The sequence below is a fragment of the Peromyscus californicus genome, unplaced genomic scaffold (assembly GCF_007827085.1).
Source record: "Peromyscus californicus insignis strain IS unplaced genomic scaffold, ASM782708v3 Scaffold_1__1_contigs__length_55948999, whole genome shotgun sequence".
NCBI classification, from domain to species: Eukaryota; Metazoa; Chordata; class Mammalia; order Rodentia; family Cricetidae; genus Peromyscus; species Peromyscus californicus.
In genome coordinates this window covers 47,496,831-47,521,301 of record NW_026294492.1, presented here as the reverse complement: position 1 = coordinate 47,521,301, position 24,471 = coordinate 47,496,831, and the positions used below count along the sequence as shown (strand labels likewise).

The 24,471-nt window shown below is 47.2% G+C and overlaps 1 protein-coding gene across 1 annotated transcript; it reads left to right on the top strand.

Annotated features, from left to right (window-relative positions):
- Nucleotides 1-971: 971 nt before the first annotated feature.
- LOC128115720 (cytochrome P450 4F4-like) lies at nucleotides 972-23,272 on the top strand. Its single transcript, XM_052746717.1, has 14 exons — nucleotides 972-1,169; nucleotides 4,759-4,903; nucleotides 8,537-8,590; nucleotides 8,681-8,808; nucleotides 10,587-10,708; nucleotides 11,902-12,172; nucleotides 15,673-15,739; nucleotides 15,923-16,052; nucleotides 17,469-17,602; nucleotides 17,691-17,755; nucleotides 17,894-17,976; nucleotides 18,347-18,551; nucleotides 18,961-19,156; nucleotides 21,962-23,272. The coding sequence occupies exons 1-12, from the start codon at nucleotides 972-974 to the stop codon at nucleotides 18,522-18,524; spliced, it is 1,575 nt and encodes a 524-aa protein (XP_052602677.1). The 3' UTR covers nucleotides 18,525-18,551; nucleotides 18,961-19,156; nucleotides 21,962-23,272.
- The last annotated feature ends 1,199 nt before the right edge of the window (nucleotides 23,273-24,471 follow it).

Genomic DNA, 24,471 nt, shown 5'->3' with positions numbered 1-24,471 from the left:
GCTACCAAGACCCTGCCTTGCTTGGGGGCAGGACTTGACTGCTGCCTGCTGTGCTGCTGGTGGACAGAGGTGTTCTGGAGCCTCCCGGTTCTGCACCAAGAAATCCTGCAGGCCTTCCTCCCAGACCAACATGCATAGGAGCTCTGGGGAAGTTCAGGGACACGCCTGGCCCTGGTCTCCTGGCACCTGAAATCCCAAGTTAATGATTTTTTAAAAACACAATATACTTTGTCCTTGGAAGGGCGGGGGCGTGGGGTGAAAAGGTGGGGCTCCATGTCACCTTTGCTCACACAAGTCTTTTCTCCCACCACATGTGGGATGGGTCAAGTCCTGAAGATCTGGTTCCCGTGCTCAGTGTGACCCTGACTCAATTCCACTGTGCGGTTGGGTGACTCAGCCCACTTTTCTTGGCCTCCTGCCCAGGCTAGGAGGAAACAGTCAGGTCTGGGAAGGATTGGCTGGCACAGATGAGCCCAGCCTCCCATCATTTCCTTTAGGCAATGAGCCAAAGACAAAGAGGTCCTAAAGAGAGAGAGGAGCTGTGGGAGAGACACGGCTCCTGAGAGAAGGTGCCAGGCTAGGGGAGGTGGACCTGAAGGGTGCTGTCCTGGGTTAGAAAGAGATCTGACCATGTCTAGGGTGGTGTTGGGGAGCCAGATGGCTAGAGCGGGGTGGCTTCAGTGATCCAGCTGACCCAGAAAATACGGTGGCTTCTGGGTAACAGCTCCTACAAATCTTAGTGTCATTCCTGCAGTTTGGGACACTGTTCAGACTCCCCTCTCCGTCTTCCCTTGTCATCTGCCTCTTGTCCTATCATCATGTCCTGTTTCACTGCCTCTTTCCTGCAGTGGGTCTCCACCACAGCCTGATCTGACACCAGGTTCGCACTCTCTATCCCGTCCACCCTTACAGGATGCCCCTGTGGATTCCCTGAGATTCAGGAACTCACATTCTGTCATCTATCTTGTAGGATGCGACATCTGGACCTATCCTGGCTGGGACTGGGGCCCATGTCAGCCTCACCATGGCTTCTCTTTGTCTTGGTTGGGGCTTCCTGGCTCTTGGCCCACTGCCTCATCCAGATCTTCACTTTGTATGGAAAGTGTCATCGTCTCCGTGGTTTCTCTCAGCCACCCAAGAGGAATTGGTTTTGGGGTCACTTGGGCATGGTGAGTGTGGCAACAGGATGGGTCAGGGGTGTATGAGGGTGCAGGGACCTCCCAGTGGTCATGGAGTTAGTAGTAGGGTGGCCTGGGATCTGGGTATGAGGGTGCATGGACAGAGCCAGGGATTGGCGTGGGCTAGGAACTGGGGTTTGAGGGTGCAGAGATTCCCCATGGATCAGGGAATTGGGGGTAGAATGGGTTAGGGTCTTTGTGTGTTCTGTCTCAAGCCTTTCTCACATCTGTGTTAGCCAGAGACCTGCTTGGCACTCAGGTCTCAAAGAGAATGTGTGGAGTCAGTGGGGTGTGGGGAGACATGCTCCGAGGTTGAACCAGGATGGTTGCCAACAGTGTTGAATTGAAAGAAGAATGCACCTTCTATAATCTATAGTTGCACATAGGATTAAATGGGAGAGAAGAGGGCATGTGAACTGGGTTGTGGCTTGAGATCAGTGGTTGAGGAATCTACCTTGACAATAGATACCAGTCACGTTAACGAAAGGGTCACAAGCTCCACTTGCCAGAGAAAAGGAGAATGAGTGCTTTAGCAAGCAGGAGCTTTTCTCAAGCCCCTGAGGGAATGGAGACCCCTATCCAAATGCCTGACCTTGGGAAAAGGACTTTTGGGGACCAGTCACTATACTACAATTTCTTAGTCTTACTATATGGGGCTGCTGCCCTCATAATGCCCCCAAAGGGAAGGTCCTGATGTCCTTCTCTTTCTCCATTATACTGTATCATTCTGATTACTCTTTATTTATTAACTGAACTCTTGCCCTTATGGCCTCAGGCTTGGATCTGGATTGTAGGTATTTCATCCTTGGGATCAGGTGTGTCTAGTAAATCTCTGACTTTGCTGTTCTTGATGTAATTAGGAGGGCACAATGGAATTCCTGGTTCTGTGGTGGTGGGGATTTTTTTTTCCAAAGAAATATTTTGTTTAGAGAGTCTACCATTGTACACATTTTTATCATTTACGAAAGCCTGCACAAAATTTCCCAAAGGGAAAGGCATTAATATTGAGAATCATTCAAAAGGAAGGTAAAAAGGTGCTGGAGAAGTGCGGTCCGCAATGATGAAATGCTGGAACTTTGTCAAGCAGCAATGGTTGCCACACAGTCCGTGCCGACTGTTCTCCATCCCTAGTCTACTCTGGATTTATTTCTAGCCTGTTTTCCTGTCTAGTACACACTGAAGGGCTCCCAGCATGGGCTGCAACAGAGCCAGGACCCCTCACATTCATACACTGTCTGCTGCTCAGGCCTCCTGAAGGGCCCTGATTCAGAGTCAGCTTCCTGTCTGGTCAATTTCCTTCTGTTAGTCCATCTTTGGGTTTCTACTTTATTCCAGAAGGGACTTTTATGCCTCCCCCAATATACTCAGGGCACAGCTGGGTCATAGGAGAGTTCTGTTTTGATCCCTCACCTCCAGGATCGTACCTTCCTTAGATTGCTCTTTTCAGCTAAGATGCATCACTGAGGCCTGTTGCAAAACCTGGATTAGAGTGTCCACTCATCCTTCCATGAGCCTTCCCTGACTCTAACCTTTACTCAACACTTGGACTTTGACATAGGTCCATTTTTTCCATTGGTTGACTTGGTCTCAGTTGCTTCATTTACAACTAGCAGAGCTCACAGCATGCACACAAGTCCTTGCAACCATGCATTAGCATCCTCTACCCTTTGGGAGTGGTTTCTGATTAGGTGACCTGCCACTCTCATGGAGATGTAGAGGTCCCCTCTGCTGTCCTGAGGTCTGCTGGGGCTGTGCCACCACTGGAGGCTCCAGTGTTTGAACCCTTCTGCATAGTTGGAACTGAAGACTTAGGCAGGCAGAAGAGCATGTGAGAGAAACCTTGGGGACAAACCCTGAGGCCACAGGGTAGCCCACACATGTCCCTTTCAGGAGCTGGAGGCTTCTGCTGGGGCTGGAATTGATTCCACCTGAGAAGTTAATCTTCTCAAGGCAAAGGGGGCTTCTCTGAGGCAGACAGTGTGACAATATAACTTCTTTATTGAATGTAAGATGCAGGCTTGGTACTGAGACATGACTGATAGGTACAGAGCAAGAAGAAGCAGGGATTCCCTCCTCCATCCTGCAACATCCAGATGCACGTTCATCGCAGAGGCTGTGTTACCTCCAAAGGCTTCAGGAGGAACCTGCTGAAGGTGCTGAGGAAGTGCCTCAGTGCCCCTAGAGAAGCAGAAGCAAGGCGTGCACACACACACACACACACACACACACACACACACACACACACACACAGTAACACCCACAAACACACCCCCACACAAGTGCACACACACTCATACACAGATATACGTGTGCACACACAGACATCATCCGGCACCAGTTAGCAACAAGGACAAACTTTAAAAATTCATCACTGGGTGATTTTGTCGTTTTACTAACACTATAGAGTGTGCTTAGTCAAACCATCATGGAGGAGCCTGCTGCAAATCTAGGTTATGAGAGAGCACTTATTGTTTACGGAATACAAACCTGTACATCACGGTACTGTTGAGAACACTGCAGACAAGCTTCAGATCATGGTATTTACTCAGCTAAATGTATCTAAACATAAGAATAGTAGCAAAAGTTGTAAGCCACAGATAATCTTCAGGTCTGTTACAATTTTATGTGACCAAGGCAGTATTTACAGTATGTTGTTGGTTAAAAAAAAATCATTATGTGGGCTGGAGAGATGGCTCAGTGGTTAAAAGCAGTGGCTACTCTTCCACAGGATCTGAGTTCAGTTCCAAAGCACCCACATGACAGCTCACAACTGTCTGTGACTCCAGTTCTAGGGGATCCGACACCCTCACACAGACTTCCATGCAGGCAAAACACCAATGCACATAAAATAAATAAATAAGTCATTAAAAATCATTATGTAGCACAATTCTGTACATAGTTATGTAGATAAACAAATCACACAATACACTTATGGCATGTACAGGTATGCAAATGAGGAGGTAAGGAGAGATAGATAAATAGATAGATGACAGATAGATAGGTGATGGATAGATAGATAGACAGACAGACAGATAGATAGTTACATAGAGTTTGGACTTATGTAATAATGGAGATTGAGATATCCCACAACGCCACACACAAATTGGAGGACCAGGAAGCTGGTGGTGTAACAATGTAGTCTTAGAAAAAAGGCCAAGTGTAGAATGGAGTGTCAGATATAAATGCTGGAGTCCAAAGGTCAAGGACCTCAATTTTGATGTCTAAGGGCAAGAGAAGCTGGATGGTCTCAGTTTTGGAAGCAAGAGTGAATTTTCCCTTCCTCTGTCTCTTGTTTCATTTGCATCCTCAGTGGGTTGGATGATGCTCCTAATACTGCGGATGGTGGGTCATTCTGACCCAGTCTACTAATGTGAATACTAATGTGTTCTGAAAACACCATCACAGATACAGCCAGAAGTCAGTCTACTAGTGTGAATGCTAATGTGTTCTGAAAATACCATCATGGATACGGCCAGAAGTCAGGTTGCATCCTCTTTTGTGGGCATCCCTTAGCCCAGCCATTCTGATCCCTGAAAAGAGCCATCTCAGAAGGGATTGCCTGTGTCTTTTTTTTTTCCAGTCCTCTCCCACGGAACAAGGCATGAAAGAGATGACTGAGCTGGTGGCCACCTACCCCCAGGGCTTCATGACCTGGTTAGGTCCAGTGGTTCCCCTCATCCATTTGTGCCACCCTGACATCATCCGGTCTGTCCTCAGCGCCTCAGGTACCCACAGGAGTTGGTGGTGGTGTGGCTGTGGGAATCTGAGAACTTCCAGTCCTGACTTCCGTGCTTCTGTGTGGCCCCTGCAGTAACCTCATCTTTGCTCCCGCGGTCTCTCTCCGCCTTTCTGCTCTTTCATGTGCTCACCATCCCCATGCCAGTCTCTTCTTCCCCCACTGCCGTCACTTCCCCTCCCTGTCCTAGCATCCCTGGTACCCTTGGGATGCCAGGAGACCACGAGCAAGGCTCTGTCCGAGAGGAACCCAATTTGGAGGAGATAACAAGGACACACCAACCACCTGTGATCAGGAATGACCCTGAGGAAGATGGGTGATGGCAGAATGGAGAAGTGAGGTCTGCTAGGGCAACTAGGGAGGCTTCCTGGAGGAGGAGACTTGACCAGAGGCCAGAGCAGTGACGGCCCAGGAGAGAGAGCTAGGCATCTGGAATGAAGACAACTCTACCCTGATTCTAGGAATGTTTAAGTAGAGGCAGGCTGTGCAGGGCCTGTGTACGACTGCAGCCCATCCCATCCCCGGCACAGCAGTGAGACTGCTTATGCTAACGTGGGGATCCAGCTGCTATTTCTCCCTTCTTCCTCTTCCTGTGCTTTGCCCATCATATGTTCCTTGCTCACCAACTAGGCCCAGACTCTTTCTTAAGAAATTCCCTCCAGCCTGGCCCACTTACCCTGCCCTTTGACATTACCGTACTGGCACAGGAAAAGCTGAGGAGAGAGGAGGAAGTGTCCCGTAGTGCCCCTGGCTCAAACATCTGCCAGGCAGGCCCCTGGCTCTCTCCGCAAGCCTAGGTCTCTGTCAGTGTGAGTGTAAAAACTCACCTGGCGCCGGGCGGTGGTGGCGCACGCCTTTAATCCCAGCACTCGGGAGGCAGAGCCAGGCGGATCTCTGTGAGTTCAAGGCCAGCCTGGGCTACCAAGTGAGTTCCAGGACAGGCGCAAAGCTACACAGAGAAACCCTGTCTCGAAAAACCAAAAAAAAAAAAAAAAAAAAAAAAAAAAAAAAAAAAAAAAAAAAAAAAAAAAAAAAAAAACTCACCTGGTTTGATGGAAGGAAATAAAGGGAATCTCTAGACTATAAAGACCTGGGAGGATTGTCTTCCAGCATGGCTGGATCCAGCTTTCAAGCAATGACATAAGAATCTGTGTCCTTAGGTCTGTTTTACCTTCCTGTAGTCCATTTTCTGTTTTATGAAAGCTTTTCATCAAGGTCCAAGTGATGAGCCTCAGACATTCATCTCCATGGGGCAGCTTGCCTGTCTCCTGGATTTCCCAGGAGCTCTGGGCTTGTAATTAATCGTAATTTCCAGGTCTGGGCCACAGGACAAACTCCTTTTTAAGTCACTCTGCGTCTCTTTGGTCTTGGAAAGTCTGGGGATCCTGGTGGTAGTGTCTGGGGATGCACGGGTAAGGATTCAGGCTATTGGTGCACCGTCCCAGGCTCAGGTCTCAGATACTCCACTTACTGTGTGCGAGACTGTGGGCAGGGGACTTGAGGGCCTGGAGAATGGGTGGAAGAGAACCCAGGTTAATGCTGTGTTGGGGATCCTGAGAGTGAATGTGTCTTTCTGTCCCTCTAACTGAGGGTTGAGGATTACTGTGTTTAAAAGATGTCTGGAGGAAGCGAGGCAGAGCTCAGCACAGAGAATGAGAAAGGGTTGGATAGAGTTCTCAGGGCTCCATCTGCCTCATGCACAGAGAATCCACCTCTCTGGTGGCCTCTTTCCTCTAATACAGAGACAGGAAGACGGTGACCTGTACAACCGCCCTAGTGTGCACTGTTGGGGAGGCGTGCTGGAGGGGCCCTGGCGGGTGGCCATTTGTGTAGTCTTCATGTGGGGGTTGGGGTTTGAGACAGGGTTTCTCTGTGGAGTCCTGGCTGTCCTGGAACTCTCTCTGTAGACCAGGCTGGCCTCAAACTCATAGAGATCCACCTGCCTCTGCCTCCCGAGTGCTGGGATTAAAGGCGTGCGCTGCCACACCAGCATCTTCCTGCCTTTGTGAAGCCCCTCCGCTCTGCTCCAGGTGGGCACTGCACTGGCCCCAGCTTGCCCACTGCTGAGGTATCTGTGCTGTCTCCAGTTGGTCAGGTGACCTGAGGCAGGCTGGTGGGGCTGTGGCAGCCCTGCCAGGTAACTGTGACACAAACCATTTAAGTGAGCAATCGCTTTTTGGCTAGTGGTTTCAGAGTCATTTGTGGTGATGTATAACATGTTGTCCAGATTGGGAAGGGGAAAGAAGAAAGGGAGAGAGAGAGAGGGAAGACGAGGGAGGGAAAATGAAAAGATACAATCCCCAGGTAATTGTTCGAGTTCCTCCAGTTAGGTTCCCCATCCTACAGTCTCCAGAATCTTCCAAAACAGAGCCACTGTCTGGGAGCCAAACTTACAACACAGGGGGAAATTTCACATTCAAACCATAACACCTGGTATAAGTTGTCCCTAAACATGGTTCATACCTGGGATCATGTGAAGGTGGCCCTATCTGAGACTCCTAAGGGGCCACTGACATGTGGACATGTTGGGTTCTGTGTGGTTGTCCGAGCAGTTATTTGGGATTGTATTTTTCTCCTTCTTGATAACATTTTGACTGTGTTTAGGGTTGTCTGATATCTGTCATCCAGAGTTCCACTGAGACATGGCTGAGATGTTATTTGAGATTTGTGTGAGGCAGGTCTTAGTGTAGATCCATGTCTGGTGCCCAGCTGGATCACACCTGGTTCACATCTGAGAGGTTAATGTGACTGTTAGTGTTTAAATCTATGTACAGATATATGTGTGTGTTTATGAGAGTGTACTTGCATTTGTGTGTCCGTGTGTGTGTGTGTGTGTGTGTGTGTGTGTGTGTGTGTGTGTGTGTGTGTGTGTGTAGATAAGAGGCCAACATTGGGCATCATTCTTCATGAACCACACACCTTGTTTTGGGGAACAGAGTCTCACTAGGCCTTGGGGCTCACTAATTAGGCTAGGTTGAATAGCCAGAGATCCATTTGGATTTTGCCTCCCTAAAACTGGGATTGAAAGTGCATGCTGCCACACCCAACTTTTTATGTGGATGCTGTGGATAGTACTCAGGTCATCATACTTGAATGGTAAACACTTTGCCGAGTCTGCAGTCTCTCTACACCCCAACATGACCATTTTAAGATAATTTCTGGGACATACTGAGATTCGTCATACTTTATGTTACATTAGGTATAGTCATGTCAGAGAAGATTATGTGTGTTTTAGCCATGTTAGCACATGTTAGGTCATGTGCATCTGTGTCACATGTATATTTCATGAGATGACAGAAAGTGCTGGATGGATGGATGTGCTAGGTCTGTGTAAATGCCTCCAGGGTGTTGTGCTGTGTTGGCATGTTAGACTGTGTAGGAGCCATATAAATGCATACTTGGGTGTATTGTGCAATGTCAGGGCATACTTCTGTTCTACCTCCTTCTAAAGCTTGGTCTAGTTCCCCCTTACCTCTCCCCTACTCTCTGCTACCTCTGTCCTTCCCCCGAATCTTGTCATGCTGGTTTGAGGAGGGCATGCACATCCCTGATGAGGGAACCACATTTCCCCAAGTTCATTACCTGCGTTCTCCTGGTCCCTGATAATCCTTGTTTGTGTCAGCTGCTGTTGCTCCAAAGGATGCCATCTTCTACAGCTTCCTGAAACCATGGCTGGGTGAGTCCCTGCAGGTGAGGTGATTGGGGACAGCCTTGGGGCTCAGAGGAAGGTGCCACCCTTGCCCACTGCCAATGTTTACCCTCTCAGGGGATGGGCTCTTGGTGAGTGCTGGTGACAAGTGGAGCCGCCACCGTCATATGCTGACACCCGCCTTCCATTTCAACATCCTGAAGCCGTATGTGAAGGTTTTCAATGACAGCACCAACATCATGCATGTGAGTCCCTGGAACCGAGGTTCCCAGCTGGAGTGTGGGGGTGGGGTGGGCATGGGGGTGGGGGTGGTATGGGACTGCACACAGATCTAGTCCACAGTACTGGCTCTGAAGGGCCATGCTGGCCTGTTGCAGTTTCCCCCCAAGGCTTGATTTCTCATATGTGATTTAGGATTAAAATGTTTGCTTTTTGTCTGTGATGATACCATAGAGTTGTGGCCCTGCATGTGGTAGGTGCTCAGGTGTTAATTTTTGGTGCCCTGAAAACTGAACATAGACGCAGTCTGGCACTTTCTTCTGGACAGGATCTAGGTCCCTGGTGTTTTATGGTCAGCTGTGAATCAGGTGGGCAGCTCAGCTAACCTGGCTCAGCTCTGCCATGTTCAGAACATACAGGCTTCAAGATAACTTAGGATGGACTCAGCAGGGGGAACAGGTGTTCCCATGATTCTCTTCCCCTACTAGGCACCCGAGGCTTGTGGCACAGAGTTCCGTGGGAGTGAGAGAAGCTAGATAGGGCCAGAAGTTTAGATTTACCTGAAACTGTGGCCTTAGCATCTTACAACTTTCTGTTGGTCAAGTCATAAGTCAAACACAAAATCAAAAAGGGGTCAAATAGGCTCCACCGTCTACTGGACACTGCTGGAAAACCACACTGTACTGAATGTGGTACCTGACCAAGATAAGAACTGGGGTGATGGTCACAGAATGATTCCTGCCTTGCAAACTGTTAGCTTGTTTACTTGTTATGGATTTTTGCTAGAACACACTAGATTCTGGGGTTAGATAGAAAAGCCAGACTTTAACTCACCGCACTGCAAATAACATGTATATATTTCCAGCTTTTATTCTTTCTTCAATGGGGCCACATTCCATGAGAGCAAATCAAGTGGGCTGTAATCGGAGTGCCTTACATCCTAATACAATATAATGATATTATAATAATATGACTGAGTATTATGGAATTTTAATAATAAGCTATAATAAATATTACTATATATAATAAATGTTACTGACTCTCTGGGAATCTGTTTCATAACAAGCAGAATTTAGTCTTATTTTTACCCATGGGGAATCATTGCTGTATCTATAGGTTTTCTGCAATGACATCTGAAAATAGCCCAAGTTAAGAACATCATGACAAAATTTCTCAAGGAACAATGGAAATCTAGCATTCTCAACAAAGAGATAGTTTTGAAATCCATTTATGGCAATGACAATGAGAGGCGTACCATGTATTAAGTGCTTATCATAGGCTAGAATTGATGCTAAGATCCAACCAATCCAATAATCTATGCTGGCCAATTTAATCCCACAAGCCTGTGAGGTGCGTGGGTTACCTTTTTCTCCTTAATGATAAACCTGAGGGACATATATATAAGAGACCTTGTTCAAGGTATTCTGCAGGAATTGAGCACATGGTGGCATATGATTTCCTCTCAGTTTAGCAGACACTAAATCAGATCAACTAAAGATGTGTCCGACAAGAACCAGGAGAGGGAAATGAACTGACTGAGGGAGCACAGAGCACAGGAATCAGAGCTTGGACTTGAATTCAGGACTTCTGAGCCAGTCTTGGGTCTTCATCTGCTGTAGTCACAACTTCCACAATTACTCAGTTGGGGTTGGCTGGTTTGAGGGTGTCCGTTACAGTAGTGGCGGTTGGGCAGAGTCTCAGGGAGCCAAGATCCAACAACATCATTCTCTCTCTCTCTCTCTCTCTCTCTCTCTCTCTCTCTCTCTCTCTCTCTCTCTCTCTCTCTCTCTCTTTTTTAACTAAGGCCAAGTGGTTGCACCTGGCCTCAGCGGGTAGCACTCGTCTGGACATGTTTGAGAACATCAGCCTCATGACCTTGGACACTTTGCAGAAATGTGTCTTCAGCTTCGACAGCAACTGTCAGGAGTGAGTTTCAACTCTGGGCCTTGGAACCCAGTCTGTAGAATCAAGGCAAGAGGTGGAAGAGGCAAGGCTGTCCAGAGCAGTGGAAGAGACTCCATGGAGGAAGTGGGTCAGAGCTGACAGTGAGCCCCAGGGGCGGAGGTGGGGGTGGAGTAGCCCCATCCATGAGGTGAAATTGTTCAGAAAAGGGAACAGAGATTCAGATGACACAGGTCGTGGGCATCCGGCATGAGGCATTTTGGGATGAGGCTGAAAGAGTAGACAGTAACTGAAACATACAGACATTAAAGCCAAGGAAAGTGTGGAACTTCATGCCGTAGTTTCTAGGAAACCATGAAAGCTCTTCATTGCTCTGTCTCTGTAACAAAATATCTAAGATTACCAAATTGAGAAGGTTTTTTTTTTTTTCCTCGTGGTTTCAGTATGATTTGATTTCATTGCTTTTGGGTATGTACCCAAAATTATATCATGGAGGAAGCATGTGTTAGAGGAAACACAGGCAGCTAAGAAGTAAAGAGAGACAGAAAAATGCCAGGGTTTTAACATCCCTTTAAAGGCACCCCCATAATTGAAATGACTAAGATAATACCATCCTGTTCTGACTCCATTTTATGTTTGCTTAGATATTTCTCAGTCCTCTAACCCTCTCCCCTCAATGGTCACATCTACCTAGGCAACACATTTGAGGGTTCCATGACCTTGACTAGGGTATAGATGTATCAACCAAAAGACCTGTCAAGCTGTGTCTAAAACAACCGCTCTGCCAGGAATGGACATAGTAGACCGATGATGAGTGTGACTAGACCAGAGCTCTGCAGATGGTGACTGCCCTTTAAAAGAAAATGGAGTTGATGTACCCAGGCCAACTGCAAGATTAGTTTGTTCTGATCTGGGTGGACGATGTTAGGGAACAGGCAGAGCAGGACTGAACCCTGTGTCGGAGAGGAAAGAGAGGGGTCTGGTGTCCACACTATGTGGTGGATGCCTAGAGAAATGCCTAGGCTCATGGAATGGAATAAAGGGAGAGAAGAGATTGAGAGTTTAGAGCCCATGCTTATCATGTGTTGCCATCTTTTCCAGATCAGCTGGGCTACTCAGTATCCTGTGGGGAATTAGTTCCCACCCTCTGCAGAGAAATGCACCTCAGGCTTTAGGTCTGCTGCATTTTTGCTTCCCTTCACGTTCTTCTTGTACAGGAAGCCCAGCAAGTATATCGCTGCCATCTTGGAGCTCAGTGCCCTAGTTGTAAAAAGAAATGAGCAGCTATTTCTGCACATGGACCTGCTCTACCGCCTCACACCTGATGGCATGCGCTTCTATAAGGCCTGCCGCCTGGTACATGACTTCACTGATGCCATCATCCAGGAGCGACGTCGCACTCTGCCCAGTCATAGTGGTGATGATGTCATCAAGGCCAAGGCCAAGTCCAAGACTTTGGATTTCATTGATGTGCTGCTGCTAAGCAAGGTGGGCTTCTTAAAGGTGCAATGGGTCCTTTAAACATTAATTAGTTGAGGTTTTTGTTTTGTTTTGTTTTTTTTGGATAGAGTCTCACTATATAGGCAAGACTGCCCTCAATCTCATGTGCCTCTTGCCTCAGCTTCCTTAGCGCTGGGATTACAGATTCATGTCGGCCCTTTTGGCTTTAGTAGCTTTTTTGAGATGCATCTTACTATGTTGCCAGGCTTGTCTTCAGGGCTGGGTGAAAGGTCTGGCTGACCCAGCTTCTGATACTACGTGTTTGCACTACCCCTCATGACTAAAAAAAATTATTTTTGTTTTATGTGTTTGAATGTCTGCTTGAATGTATGTATGTGTACCACATGTGTGCTTGGTACCTGCAGAGGCCAGAAGAGAGCATTGAATCCCCTAGAACTGAAGTTATGATGATTAAAGCCACCATGTGGGTGAGGATGCTTTTAATCATTGAATCCCCTAGAACTGACGTTGTGGATGATTATAAGCCACCGTGTGGCTGAGCATTGAATCCCCTAGAACTGAAGTTATGGATGATTAAAACCACCGTGTGGATGAGGATGTTTTTAATCATTGGGCCATCTCCCCTGTTCCCAAAGGTTTATGATTTTAAAAGAACAACGGGCGCTGGTATTGAATGTGAGATGATTCAATGTTTTACATTTTCAGTAATGACTTGGGCTCGATGGAGAGGACATCTAGAAGCCGTAGACGGCATCTGAGGAAAGGACAGGGACAAGTCAGGGAGAAACACACTGTAGAGAGAACACTGGGGACAGCCTTTCTAGGTCTGGAACTGAAGGGCCTTCCCTGGTGTCTTAGGGTTTCTGTTGCTGAGACCAAATACCATGGCCAAAAAGCAAGTTGGGGAGGAAAGGGTTTATTCAGCTTATACTTCCAGATCATAGTCCATCATTGTAGGAAGTCAGGGCAGGAACTCAAGCAGGTTAGAACCTGGAGGCAGGAGCTGATGCAGAGACCACGGAAGGGTGCTGCTTACTGGTTTGCTTCCCCTGGCTTGCTCAGCCTGCTTTTTTATAGAACCCAGGACTGCCAGCCTCGGGATGGCACCTTCTATGATGGACTGGGCCCTGTCTCGTTGATATTAACTGAGAAAATGCCTTAGAGCGAGATCTTACTGAGGCATTTCCTCAACTGAGGCTCCTTTCTCTCTGATGGCTCTAGCTTGTGTCAAGTTGACACACGAAACCAGCCAGTACACTTGTTAAGTTAGTATCTGCATTTGGGTCTATATCTTTGTTGAGAGCTGCACATAACTTCATGATCAGTGCAGCTCACATATTATAGCAGTCATGCTCTGCAGGTAGCAATCACTCCCTATTCCCAGATCTTCCTTTCCTAGGTGATCTGATTATTTTACCTGAATGTGAAGCATTATCTTAGTTACTGTTCTATTGCTATGAAGAGACACCATGACCAAAGCAACTCTTGTAAAAGAAAGCATTTAACTGGGGGCTTGCTAACAGTTTCAGAGTGTTGGTCCATGATTATCACAGTGGGAAGAAGACAGGTTGGAGCAGTAGCTGAGAGCTTTACATCCTGATCCACAGGCAGCAGGCAGAGAGAAACTCCAAGGCCCACCTGTGACACACTTCTTTCAACAGACCACACCTCCTCTAACAAGGCCACACCACCTAATCCTTCCCAAACAGCTCATTAACTGGGGACTAAGTATGCAAATATGAGCCTGTAGTACCATTCTCATTTAAACCACAACAGGAGAAAGACCCACATATTATGAATCATGGAGGGCTATAGGGCAGCTAGCACATCTATGTTTTCTTTGTTTAAGAGAGGGCAATAGGATGAACAATGAGAGAGAGAGGAAAGAGGGGAATAGGAGAGGGAAAGTAAATGAAAGGTAAAGAGATGATAGGAAAGGGGCAGGAGAGCAAGCAAGGAGTATTAAGATTAATTTTTAGCTATAAAATAACCCATTTCATTGTGACATTTTTCTTTTGAGACAGGGTTTCTCTGTGTAGTTCTGGCTGTTTTGGAACTCTCTTTGTAGACCAGGCTGGCACGGAACTCACAGAAATCCGCCTACCTCTGCCTCCCAAGTGCTGGGATTAAAGGCGTGTGCCACCACCGCCGGGCTATGACATTTTCATTCACATAAATCACCCCACATTTCTCTCAATCTTTCTCAAATAAAGAGGGGACTTTGTTGTTGAATATGAACAACTTTAATCAAGTACTATGGTAAATTTTATAGGTTTGTAAACCTGATGGCTTCCAACATTTGAAAAAGACTAATTGAGAAGGGGAAGCTTACTTATTGACCACACACAGTGTGGCATCGTCATCTTGCCCTGTTTCTCTGTCAGTCTAAACCTTTCAGTCCCGAAGTTGCAACCTTTGGCGACAAAGCGGATGGCAGCAGAGAACTGGTAAAAAGGAAATCCACTCTCCCCACCTAGTGAGCAAAGTGAATGACTTAGAGTAGCGGTTCTCAACCTTCCTAATGCTGTGACCGTCTGATGCAGCTTCTCATGTTGTGGTGACCCCAACCATGAAATTATTTTTGTTGCTGCTTCATAACTGTAATTTTGCTACTGTTATGAATCATAATGTAAATATTTTTGGAGACAGTGGTTTGCCACGGGTTGAGAACCACTGACTTAGAGCAATGCTTAGTCTCTAACTGCCTAGACAAGTTGCCATGCAAGGTGGCTAGTCACTCTTTCCCACAGAAATCACTCATCATACAGAAATGGAAAATATCCATGGCTCTTTGATTCCTTCAACTAGGAAAAAACAGGAGGCAGGGGAGCCAAGAACAATGCCTGTGTGTTGGGGACTCTGGTGACAGTGACTGAAAGGAAAAGTATTGGCTCAGGACCACTAAGACCAAGTTTTCAGCACAAAGGAGATTTATTTTCCCCAGAGGGATAGAGGTCATGGAATAAGAGACAAACACAGGAGATAGGGGATGAAGGAACAGGAGAAGGGAACAAGGGCAGGGGGCAGGGGTATAGTCCAGAGTAGGGAAGAATACTGCCTCCAGATAGAGTGTAGACAGACATGGCACATAGGAAAATGGCGGTTTATAAAGGTAAAAGGGGGAAATTCCGTGTTAGAATAAGGTGTTTAATTTTAATTGGGCCTGTTAATTAGGTGAGCCAAAGGGGGCTTTTGATTGCTGGACTTTAATACTTTGATTGCTGGAACTTGGTTGTCGGCTTCAGGGGGACAAAGTGGCCAAATAAGGAAATAGACATTGGTGCCTAGCTTTAGGAATGTTATCTAATGGTTTTTAGCAAGACAGAGGGAATGGGAAAGAAGGGCAAGGCCTGCCAGAGCCATGCTTGCCAAGCTCAAGCTAGCCAGAGTCCCTCCAGTGATCAAGAGGAATGCAGGAGTACAGAGGTATTGTGCACCTGGTTGGAAAAGGATCTCCAGGTATTATTTTATGTTAAACAGGGGGGCCTTCAGAAGTGGTGTGATGTAAGACCTTGCCTTGTTTCCAGGATGAAGATGGAAAGGAGTTGTCAGATGAGGACATCCGAGCTGAGGCTGACACCTTCATGTTTAGGGGTGAGAATCTCACTGTGAGACCAGAGAAGGGGTAGGAGTCTCTGCATCTCAGGAATCTGGGTCCCTCCATTCCCTATATTCTATCTTTTCCTCATCCCTCCTGAGGACTTCACCACTTGAGTGCTGTCTGCATAGTGGTGCTGAAACAGCCCAGAGACCCAAGTCTAACTGTCCACTCTTCAGGCCACGACACCACAGCCAGTGGGCTCTCCTGGATCCTGTACAACCTAGCAAAGCACCCTGAATACCAGGAGCGCTGCCGGCAGGAGGTGCGGGAGCTGCTGAGGGACCGAGAGTCTGAGGAGATTGAATGGTGAGCACAGGTCCTGGTGGCCTGTTCCTGAGTGCCCCCTCCTGGTTTTCTTTCCCAGGTGGGGCAAGGAACTCTTTCAATGATTGTCCTGTTATTGGCTGGTGGGTGAGGCATCTACTTCATCACGGGAACAGAAAGATGTGGACTTCAAAGAGAATTATTGACAAAAATAACATGATGTGAGGGCAGATAATGCTACTTCGCACGTGTTGAGTAAATGAACTTCCCTTCCACCCCCCCCCCCGACTCTGTCCTAAATAACATTTTCCCATGTCTTCCCTTCCCAATAGGTTGTTCATCTGCTCCCTAATTACTTCCTTACTATTCTTCCCAGGGATTAGCAGGGGACATCTGGGGATAAAATCATGTCTATATTGTCTTGACATTGTGACTCATCCATGCATCCAATCTTCCTTCATCAAACCCTCCCACACTGCCTTTGCTTTCTGATTTGTGCCCAGCTTAGTCTGTGTTAAGGACTCAGCCCAGGGACCAGTCTTTCAGGAGCTCTCAGTGTGGTGGGAGAACAGTCTTTGGGCAAGACAGCCCTCGGACACACAGCAGGCATGGGATAGAGAGTAAGAGAAGCAAGTGTAGGAGGAGAGGATATGTTTCATCAGGAAAGTCACTGAATATCTGTGTGAGACTGGGCAATAGGGCGGTAGGCCCAAGGATGAGATGGGCTGGTGGAGGAGGAAGACAGTAATGGGGGTGGGTGACTGGGAGCAGGAGGGGTATGGGAAAGAGAAAAATTATAAAGAGGAATGGAGAAGGGGAGATGGAAGAAGGGGTATGGTGATGGGGAGGCGGCAGGACAGGAGAAAGAACTCTTGAAGGAAGACAAGGAGAGAGGAGAGAAATCTACAGGAGGGGAAGGTAGACAAGATGGGTGAGGGAAGCTGGGCGGTGGTGGTGCACGCCTTTAATCCCAGCGCTTGGGAGGCAGAGGCAGGCTGATCTCAGTGCGTTTGAGGCCAGCCTGGTCTACAATGGAGTTCCAGATAGCCAGGACTGTTGCAGAGAAATCCTGCCTCGAAAAACAACAACAACAAGATGTGTGAGGGGAAGAGAGGTTTTATGTAAATGGGGAGAAAGTCAGAAGAGCAAACACAGTAGATCAGTTTATTCTTTTTCTTTCTTCTTTGCTTTTTGATTTTGGTGGGTTTTTTTTTACCATAAGAAATAGTCATTTTAATATAAATGTGTTGAGTTTTTAAAATAGCAGGTGTGAACATTGTTTTCCTCGGGGGGGGGGGGAACTTCTCTAAAGATGCCTGACTAAATTTCCTCCAGCACTTCCCTAATCCTTTGATCTTCTTGGGATTATTTTACCACTGTGAGAAAAGGTTAAGTGGGCAACACAGGGGCTAGCAGCCTCTGTTTTACTCCTGGTTAATCATATGATGGGTTCCTCAGGGACGACCTGGCCCAGCTGCCCTTCCTGACCATGTGCATCAAGGAGAGTCTGCGGCTGCATCCCCCGGTCACAATGGTTTCCCGCTGCTGCACCCAGGACATTTCCCTCCCAGATGGCAGAGTCATCCCTAAAGGTAGCCACAGAACACGGAAGAAGCATCCTGGGCACACAGCAAGATTTATCAGGCCACAAGCTTACTCTGCCTGTCCCTTTTCTCACAGGCGTCATCTGCATCATCAATATCTTTGGAACCCATCACAACCCAACCGTGTGGCGGGACCCTGAGGTGCACTGTGCCCCCAGTCTTGTTCATCCCCCAGTGGCCTCAGGATATCAGACCTCACTTATCCCAACACACTCAACTCTCTGTCTCTGGCTGTGCTGGTAGATGCCGCTCATTCACCATGGCTGGTCTCTTCTTCAGGTCTATGACCCCTTCCGCTTTGATCCAGAGAACATCCAGGACAGGTCACCTCTGGCATTTATTCCCTTCTCGGCGGGACCCAGGTGAGGCCAAAGAGCTCAGGATTATGGAGCGGGATCTGGGTCTGGTGGTGAAGAAGGGCGGAGTTCAGATGGTCGAGGTTTAGAAGGTCCTCTTCCCCCATCTCCTAATCAGAGTAAAAACCAAGGTTTGGAGAGCCCTTTTGGAAAGTTCCAAGCGTGGCCACGAAAGCTGAGAGTGCCGCCCTCCCGCTGATTTGTTTTATAGTCTGAGCTCTGGGCAAGTTAAACTGTAAGTGGAGTCCCGGGTATACTAGCATCCCTCGCTGCTCCTCAGGCTGCCCTGTTGCTGCAGCAGACCTGGTCAGGTTGGTTCTGACAGTGCCTGTCTGGGTCCCGGTGCAGTCAGAGTCCCCACCCCGCCCTCCCGCAGGAACTGCATAGGACAGACTTTCGCCATGAGCGAGATGAAGGTGGCGCTGGCGCTCACCCTGCTGCGCTTCCGCATCCTGCCGGACCACAAGGAGCCGCACCGGAAGCCGGAACTGATCCTGCGCGCAGAGGGCGGGCTGTGGCTGCGGGTGGAGCCGCTGAGCACCGGTGCACAGTGACCCATCCACTTTGCCCCGGACTTCCTAGTAGGTAGATAGGCATGAGTCTGCCTTTGTAGATTGCAAAGCACAAACTGTGCTGTCACCCTGCAAGCAGGGGCTGTAAGTAATCCACCCAGTGGCCACGGTGGTTGATTTGAGCCAAAGATCCCTGACTTCCTCGGCATAATCACAGGCTCCTATGGTGAAGGTTCATTCTCTAGCCAAGCTGCGCTACTCTGGGCAATAGGGAGCCAAGGGGAGGTGACTGAGCAGGTGAGGGTGAAGGGCCAAACAGACTCAGATTCTCAGAGGGCAAACCTTTCATTAACACCACCTTGATCCCTATTCTAATCTCATATGCCCATCTTCTCTCACCTCGGAATTCTGATTCTGTGGGTTCTAAGTTTCTATGCATATTAAATCTAACAAGCTATCATTTTGCTTTGTTTTTGAGGTGATGCTGCACTGTGCTGCCCTGGGTCGTTTTCAAACGGCCTGTCTTAAAGGAAACTTGGCCTCAGCCTTCCAGCCATCTGAAACTGCAGTCTTTGGAACACCATATCGGGCTAGTTTTGGTTCTTCCGTAGTGTGTCTGATCATTGTGCTGTTGTGCCCATTTTCACTCGTGAGAGGAACCCAAGGAGGTGAAGGTGATGATGTTAGGTGTCTTTCAGCACTGTGGACAGCAACGGCTCGGGCCTTCCTACTCTGTCTGTTGGGGAGTCCACTGTGGCATGGAGCAAGGCCTGAGTGCCTTTCAGGCATACCACACGCTAGTTCAGTGGCTTAGTGGAGCAGCCCTTGCTCAGCACATGCGAAGCCCTGCTGTCCCACATAAAACAAAACAAAACAAAAAACAAAAACGGGGGAAAACAGTAAAACAGGACTCAAAAAGATTTTTAAAATGTTTAGTGTCCTCCTTTGGAAGCCACATTTGTTTACTTGGCCTTTAGTCTTACTCCAAATGTTTTTTCTTATCCCAGTCCACAGAATTCCATTCACGGAAGTAAACAAAATAGGAAAAGAATTTTCCTTTATTAGTAGCACCGTCTCACAGGAACTGGTAACAATGAGATCAGCTCTCCCCACCTAGAGAACAAAGCCAGTGCCTTGGAGCAGCGTTTAACCTCTGTTTGCCTAAGTTGTGATGAAACAATCCTATTTGCAAGGTGGCTGGTCAACTCTCCGACAACTCCAAAAGAGGCAACGCAGTCCTGGAGCTGGGCTTTCCATTTGTTATCCTTGGATGTCTATAGAGGCATGGTTGCCCCTTCACAGGACAACTCCATTTTAACACCTGTTATATATGTGTATGCATGTATTTTAGGAAGCTTCTGCAGTAGTAGGTTTCTGAATGATTTTTTTGAAAAGTCTTTAATGTTAATTATCCCTCCCCATATTCCTCATGTACCCCATTAAACTCTTCTGTCATTATTCCCCGTCAGTGCTTTATACCACTTTGCTCTGTCCTCTCCCCTGGGAATTCTGCCTCCACGGCTTCTTACTAATTTCCTGACCTCTGCGGCCATTCCACTTGTCTCTCAGCCATTTGTTTTTTTGTCTTTTGAGAACTCTGTGTTCAGTTCCATGCCTTATTTTTCAACTGGGTTGTTGGTTTTCTTGATGTTTCACAGGAACTTTTGAAAGTTAGATTAAATGCATTTTGTATTATGAAATGGCCATGAGCCAGTAAGGACAAGAATCAGTTTTAAAGAGGTGTGTTTTATTGTCAAATTGACAAGGAATGGAATTGTGGTGGTTATATTGATAGTCAAGCGGACAGAGTCTAAATTCATGTCAGAGACAAATTTCTATTCCCGGCTCTGAGGGATTATGCAGATCAGTTATCTTCTGGGCGTGGCTGTGAGGGATTATGCAGATTATGTTAACTGATGTGGGAAGACCACCCTATCTGCCAGGAGAGAATAAAGGATAAGGTGAGTGGAGCTGAGCACTGACATTCTTCTGCCTGCTGCCTGGCTGTGGATATGTGACCAGCCGCCCCAATCTGCTGCCACCGCCTGTCACGATGGACGGTGTCCTCAAACTGTGATCTAAAAACAAATCTTCCTCCCTTATTGCCTTTGTCAGTTATTTTTCCACAGCAGGGGAGACGAGTAATGAACACATTCTCCATCTCCTCCTCTTCTTGTGCCTTAACTGTAACTTTTAGTAATCTTTAAACTCTGACAGATCCAACTTCTCCCTTCCAGACATTTTCCCCCACCTTCATTTTTTTCAGATTTAATAGTGATCCACATACGAAGCTGACATCCTTTCCACTCCTAGCCTTAGAAATTAGTGTCTTCATACACTAAGTACCACCACTGTTATCACCACCACTACTTAGCTCCAAATAGTTATTGAAGTTGAGTGAATGGCTATTTTTAACTCATCATTATATTTACATAGTGGAAATATCTTGGAATTGTGGTTGCTTCTATGGTTGATATGCTGTTCGTGGAATGATATAGACCATCATATTTGAGAATGTGAACTGATGGGTTTAGCTATTAACTGTGAACCTCAACCTTCTCTAGCCTAGCCTTATTTTATCATTGCTCATTCAGCAACTGAAAGAATATAGCTAATTAGAGGAAATCCAACCAATGAAATAACACTTTCAGTTTTGGCATAAAGATAAAAAATCAAGGCAGTAGGACCATTCTAAAAAATGGAAATCTAAAACAATAGATTCTGTGTAAGTAAATTAGAAAAATCCCAGCAAAATATTCAAATAGATAATTGTAGGAATGATTAATGAAATCAAAGAGAATACTAATACTTGAATGGTATCTGAGTATGTGCATTATGTGTGGCATGTATATGTATGTGGTGTATGTGTGTGTGTGTTTGTGTGGTGTGTATGTGTGTGTGGTGTGCATGTGGTGTGTGTGGGTGTCAGGAAGGGATGTATGTGTGGGCTTTGTGTGTGGTATGTGTGTGATGTGTGTGGGTGTGGGGAGGGATGTATGTGTGGGTGTGTGTGTGGGTGTGTGAGTATGGGGAAGGGATGTATGTGTGGGATGTGTGTGCGTTTGTGTTGGAACCAGTGAGTGACTAAACTGTCCACACAGCCTGTGCTCATGACTGAGGCTGCTGTCAGAGTCTCCTGCCCCTGTCTCTAGGCCTGACTCTTGTAATAAAGACCATACTTGAAAGAAACTCTGACCTTTGAAGCTCTCAGGGATGGCATGTGTGGGTAAATGCCACAGCTCCCTCACTCTGGGCAGGATGGTTCTGAGGTGCTTGTGTATGCTCTCTGTCTTCCACAGCTCCCTCACTCTGGGCAGGATGGTTCTGAGGTGCTTGTGTATGCTCTCTGTCTTCCACAGCTCCCTCACTCTGGGCAGGATGGTTCTGAGGTGCTTGTGTATGCTCTCTGTCTTCCACAGCTCCCTCACTCTGGGCAGGATGGTTCTGAGGTGCTTGTGTATGCTCTCTGTCTTCCACAGCTCCCCACCACGTCTGGGTGTTGACTGTCTCTGTGCCGACCTCTCTCCTCAGCTGCCTTTCTCTCCTGCCTCCTCGGCCCATCTGACCTCCCCACTGCCTTACTGGTCTCCAAGAGTTCTCTTCCAAAGAGACACCTGACAGTTGAAACTTGTCCTTGACCTCTCACGTCAGGGTCTGCTTCTGCAGAACACATATTCGGTGGCCACCCAGCAACCCTCACAGGCAGACCCTCTCTATGAGGTTCAGAGAGGCCAGCTTGTGTATCCAAGATCACACAGCTGGAGAATGGAAAACTCCAGGGTTTTGGAGTTTCTAACCCAGAGCCACAGGCTCACACCTTTTGTAAAAGATTATCAAGGGCCAGGAAATGTACAACGGATGTTTACAAACAAGTAGTTCCCTGACAAATGTGGCAAAGGGACCCAGACTGTGTCTTTATTCTGTCACAAACAATGACAAACAAGAGCTGCATGCTGGCTATGTAACAGGGAGTGTTGGTTTAGCCCATGCTCGGTTTAACTTAATAGTCACGAAACCTTGATATGCCCTTCAATCTGTATGTGAGAAAACATCAAGATGAATGGAAGTGTCCAAGGCCATAAGTCATGCCAATAAGAACATGTGTGTTAGTCTGTTCAGAAGTCACATGTGTGAGTCCTACCATATGCTAGGCATGGCTTGAAACAGTGTTCTTCTCAAAATTTAAATGAAAGTGATACAGAAGAGTGGATATTACATAAGTGACCTCCATCCTTCATATAAAAGAAAGATTTTACTAGGAAAAACGAACTGAGGGGAATATGGCTATTTGACACACTTACTTTGAGTATAATAAGAATTCTCCAAAATATGGGAATGATTAAAACATAATAATATGGTGAAATGAGATGATAATAATGATAATAAAATAAAACCAAGAGTTCTGTAAAGAAATGGATTGTTATGTCCCATTTCAATGTGAGGTGTGCTGAGAGGTGTGCGTTAGGTCTCCTTCCCCCAGTTGGCATCTGGTGCCCCCTTGCCTCAGAACTCTAGTTAGAAAAATTCTGTGTGATGGAGCCTAGGATGGGGAAAGAGGTTCATTGGAGGAGGTTTTGTGTCTTAGGGCAATGAGATAGGAAATGAGAGAGGGGTACAAGTTCCAGACTATAGAAAAAAAAAAGAACAGGAATTTCTTGTGATCAGAAGGTTTTAAAAACTGCAGGCTTGGCTGAAGAGATGGCTCAGAGGTTGAGAGCATTTGCTGCTCTTGCAGAGATTCTATTCCAAGCATCCACATGGTGGCTCACAGCCATCTGTAACTCCAATTCTGGGAGATAGGAAGCCCTCTTCTGGCTTTCCTGGGCACTGCAGGCATGTGGTGCACAGACATACAGTCAGGAAAGACACCCATACACATAAAAAGAAACAAACAAAAACACTGACTTGCGCCAAGTCAGTGTGCAAGTCATCTTTTTTTGTCTTTTCTATAGGGTTATGTATTAAACAAAATACTTCATTTCCACTCATTCCTTTAACTTGTTACCTTATTTCCAACAGCTCCAGTCTCCCCTCTTGACCTCATCTGTGCAGGTCACCTCTCAGGTTCATCCCCACGTGCCTTCTCTCCTCCCCATTTCCAGTCTGCCGTCAGATCAGCCTCAGCTATGTCCTTCTACCTGGGCTGTTGATCTCAGGAAATCAATAGTTGAACAGATTCAGAGAAAAAACTGCCCACGAAGACCCTGGGCGGCTTGTAGGTGGGATTTGACCTGGTGTACAGTTGGTGGACAGGCATTCTGACCTCCAAGTTCTGCACCAAGAAACCCTGCAAGGCTTCCTTCACGCCAGTGATCATACGAAGAAGTTCATGGTCTCCTGGCACCTGAAGTCCCAAGTTAGTGATTATACTTGATATATTCTGTCCTTGAAAGGGCAGGGGCAACTGAAAATGTGGGGCTTAGAATCACCTTTGCCCTTCCCTAGTTTTTCCACAAACATGGGAGGGGCCAAATGCTCAGGGTCTGGTTCCTATGCTGTGTGACCCTGACTTAGTTCCTCTTTGACCCAACCCCCCTCTCCTTGGCCTCCTGCCAAGGGTGGGGGAAGCAGCTAGGCCTGGGAGGGATTGGTTGGCACAGCTGAAGTGATGGTCCCATCACTTCCTTCAGATCAGGGTCCAGGAACAACAACAGAGGAAGGAGAGGAGCTGTGGGAGAGACTCCGTTCCTGAAAAAGGGTGCCAGGCTAGGGGGAGGTGGCACTATCCTGGAAGGAAGGTACTGTCCTGGCTTAGAAAGAGCTCAGCAAATGTCTGGGGTGCTGTTAGGGTCCCAGGTGGTTAAAGCAGAGCAGCCACAGTACTCCAGCTGACTCTGGTGATTTCTGGGCAACAGCCCCTAACAGCCCCAGTGTCACTTAGACAATTTGGGACAGTAGCCAGACTTTCTCTTTTCTCTTCTACTTCCTTTCACCCTCTTTGTAGGGAAAAGGGGCTGGCTAAAGAAACCCACCCTGACCCTGGAGCCCA

What these genes read in the sequence shown, in the direction of transcription:
- LOC128115720 (XM_052746717.1), top strand. Translation starts at nt 972, where the DNA reads ATGCGACATCTGGACCTATCCTGGCTGGGACTGGGGCCCATGTCAGCC. An exon ending in TTCGACAGCAACTGTCAGGA is followed by an intron (nt 10,709 to 11,901) that starts GTGAGTTTCAAC and finishes CTTCTTGTACAG; the next exon opens with GAAGCCCAGCAAGTATATCG. An exon ending in GAGTCTGAGGAGATTGAATG is followed by an intron (nt 16,053 to 17,468) that starts GTGAGCACAGGT and finishes TGGGTTCCTCAG; the next exon opens with GGACGACCTGGCCCAGCTGC.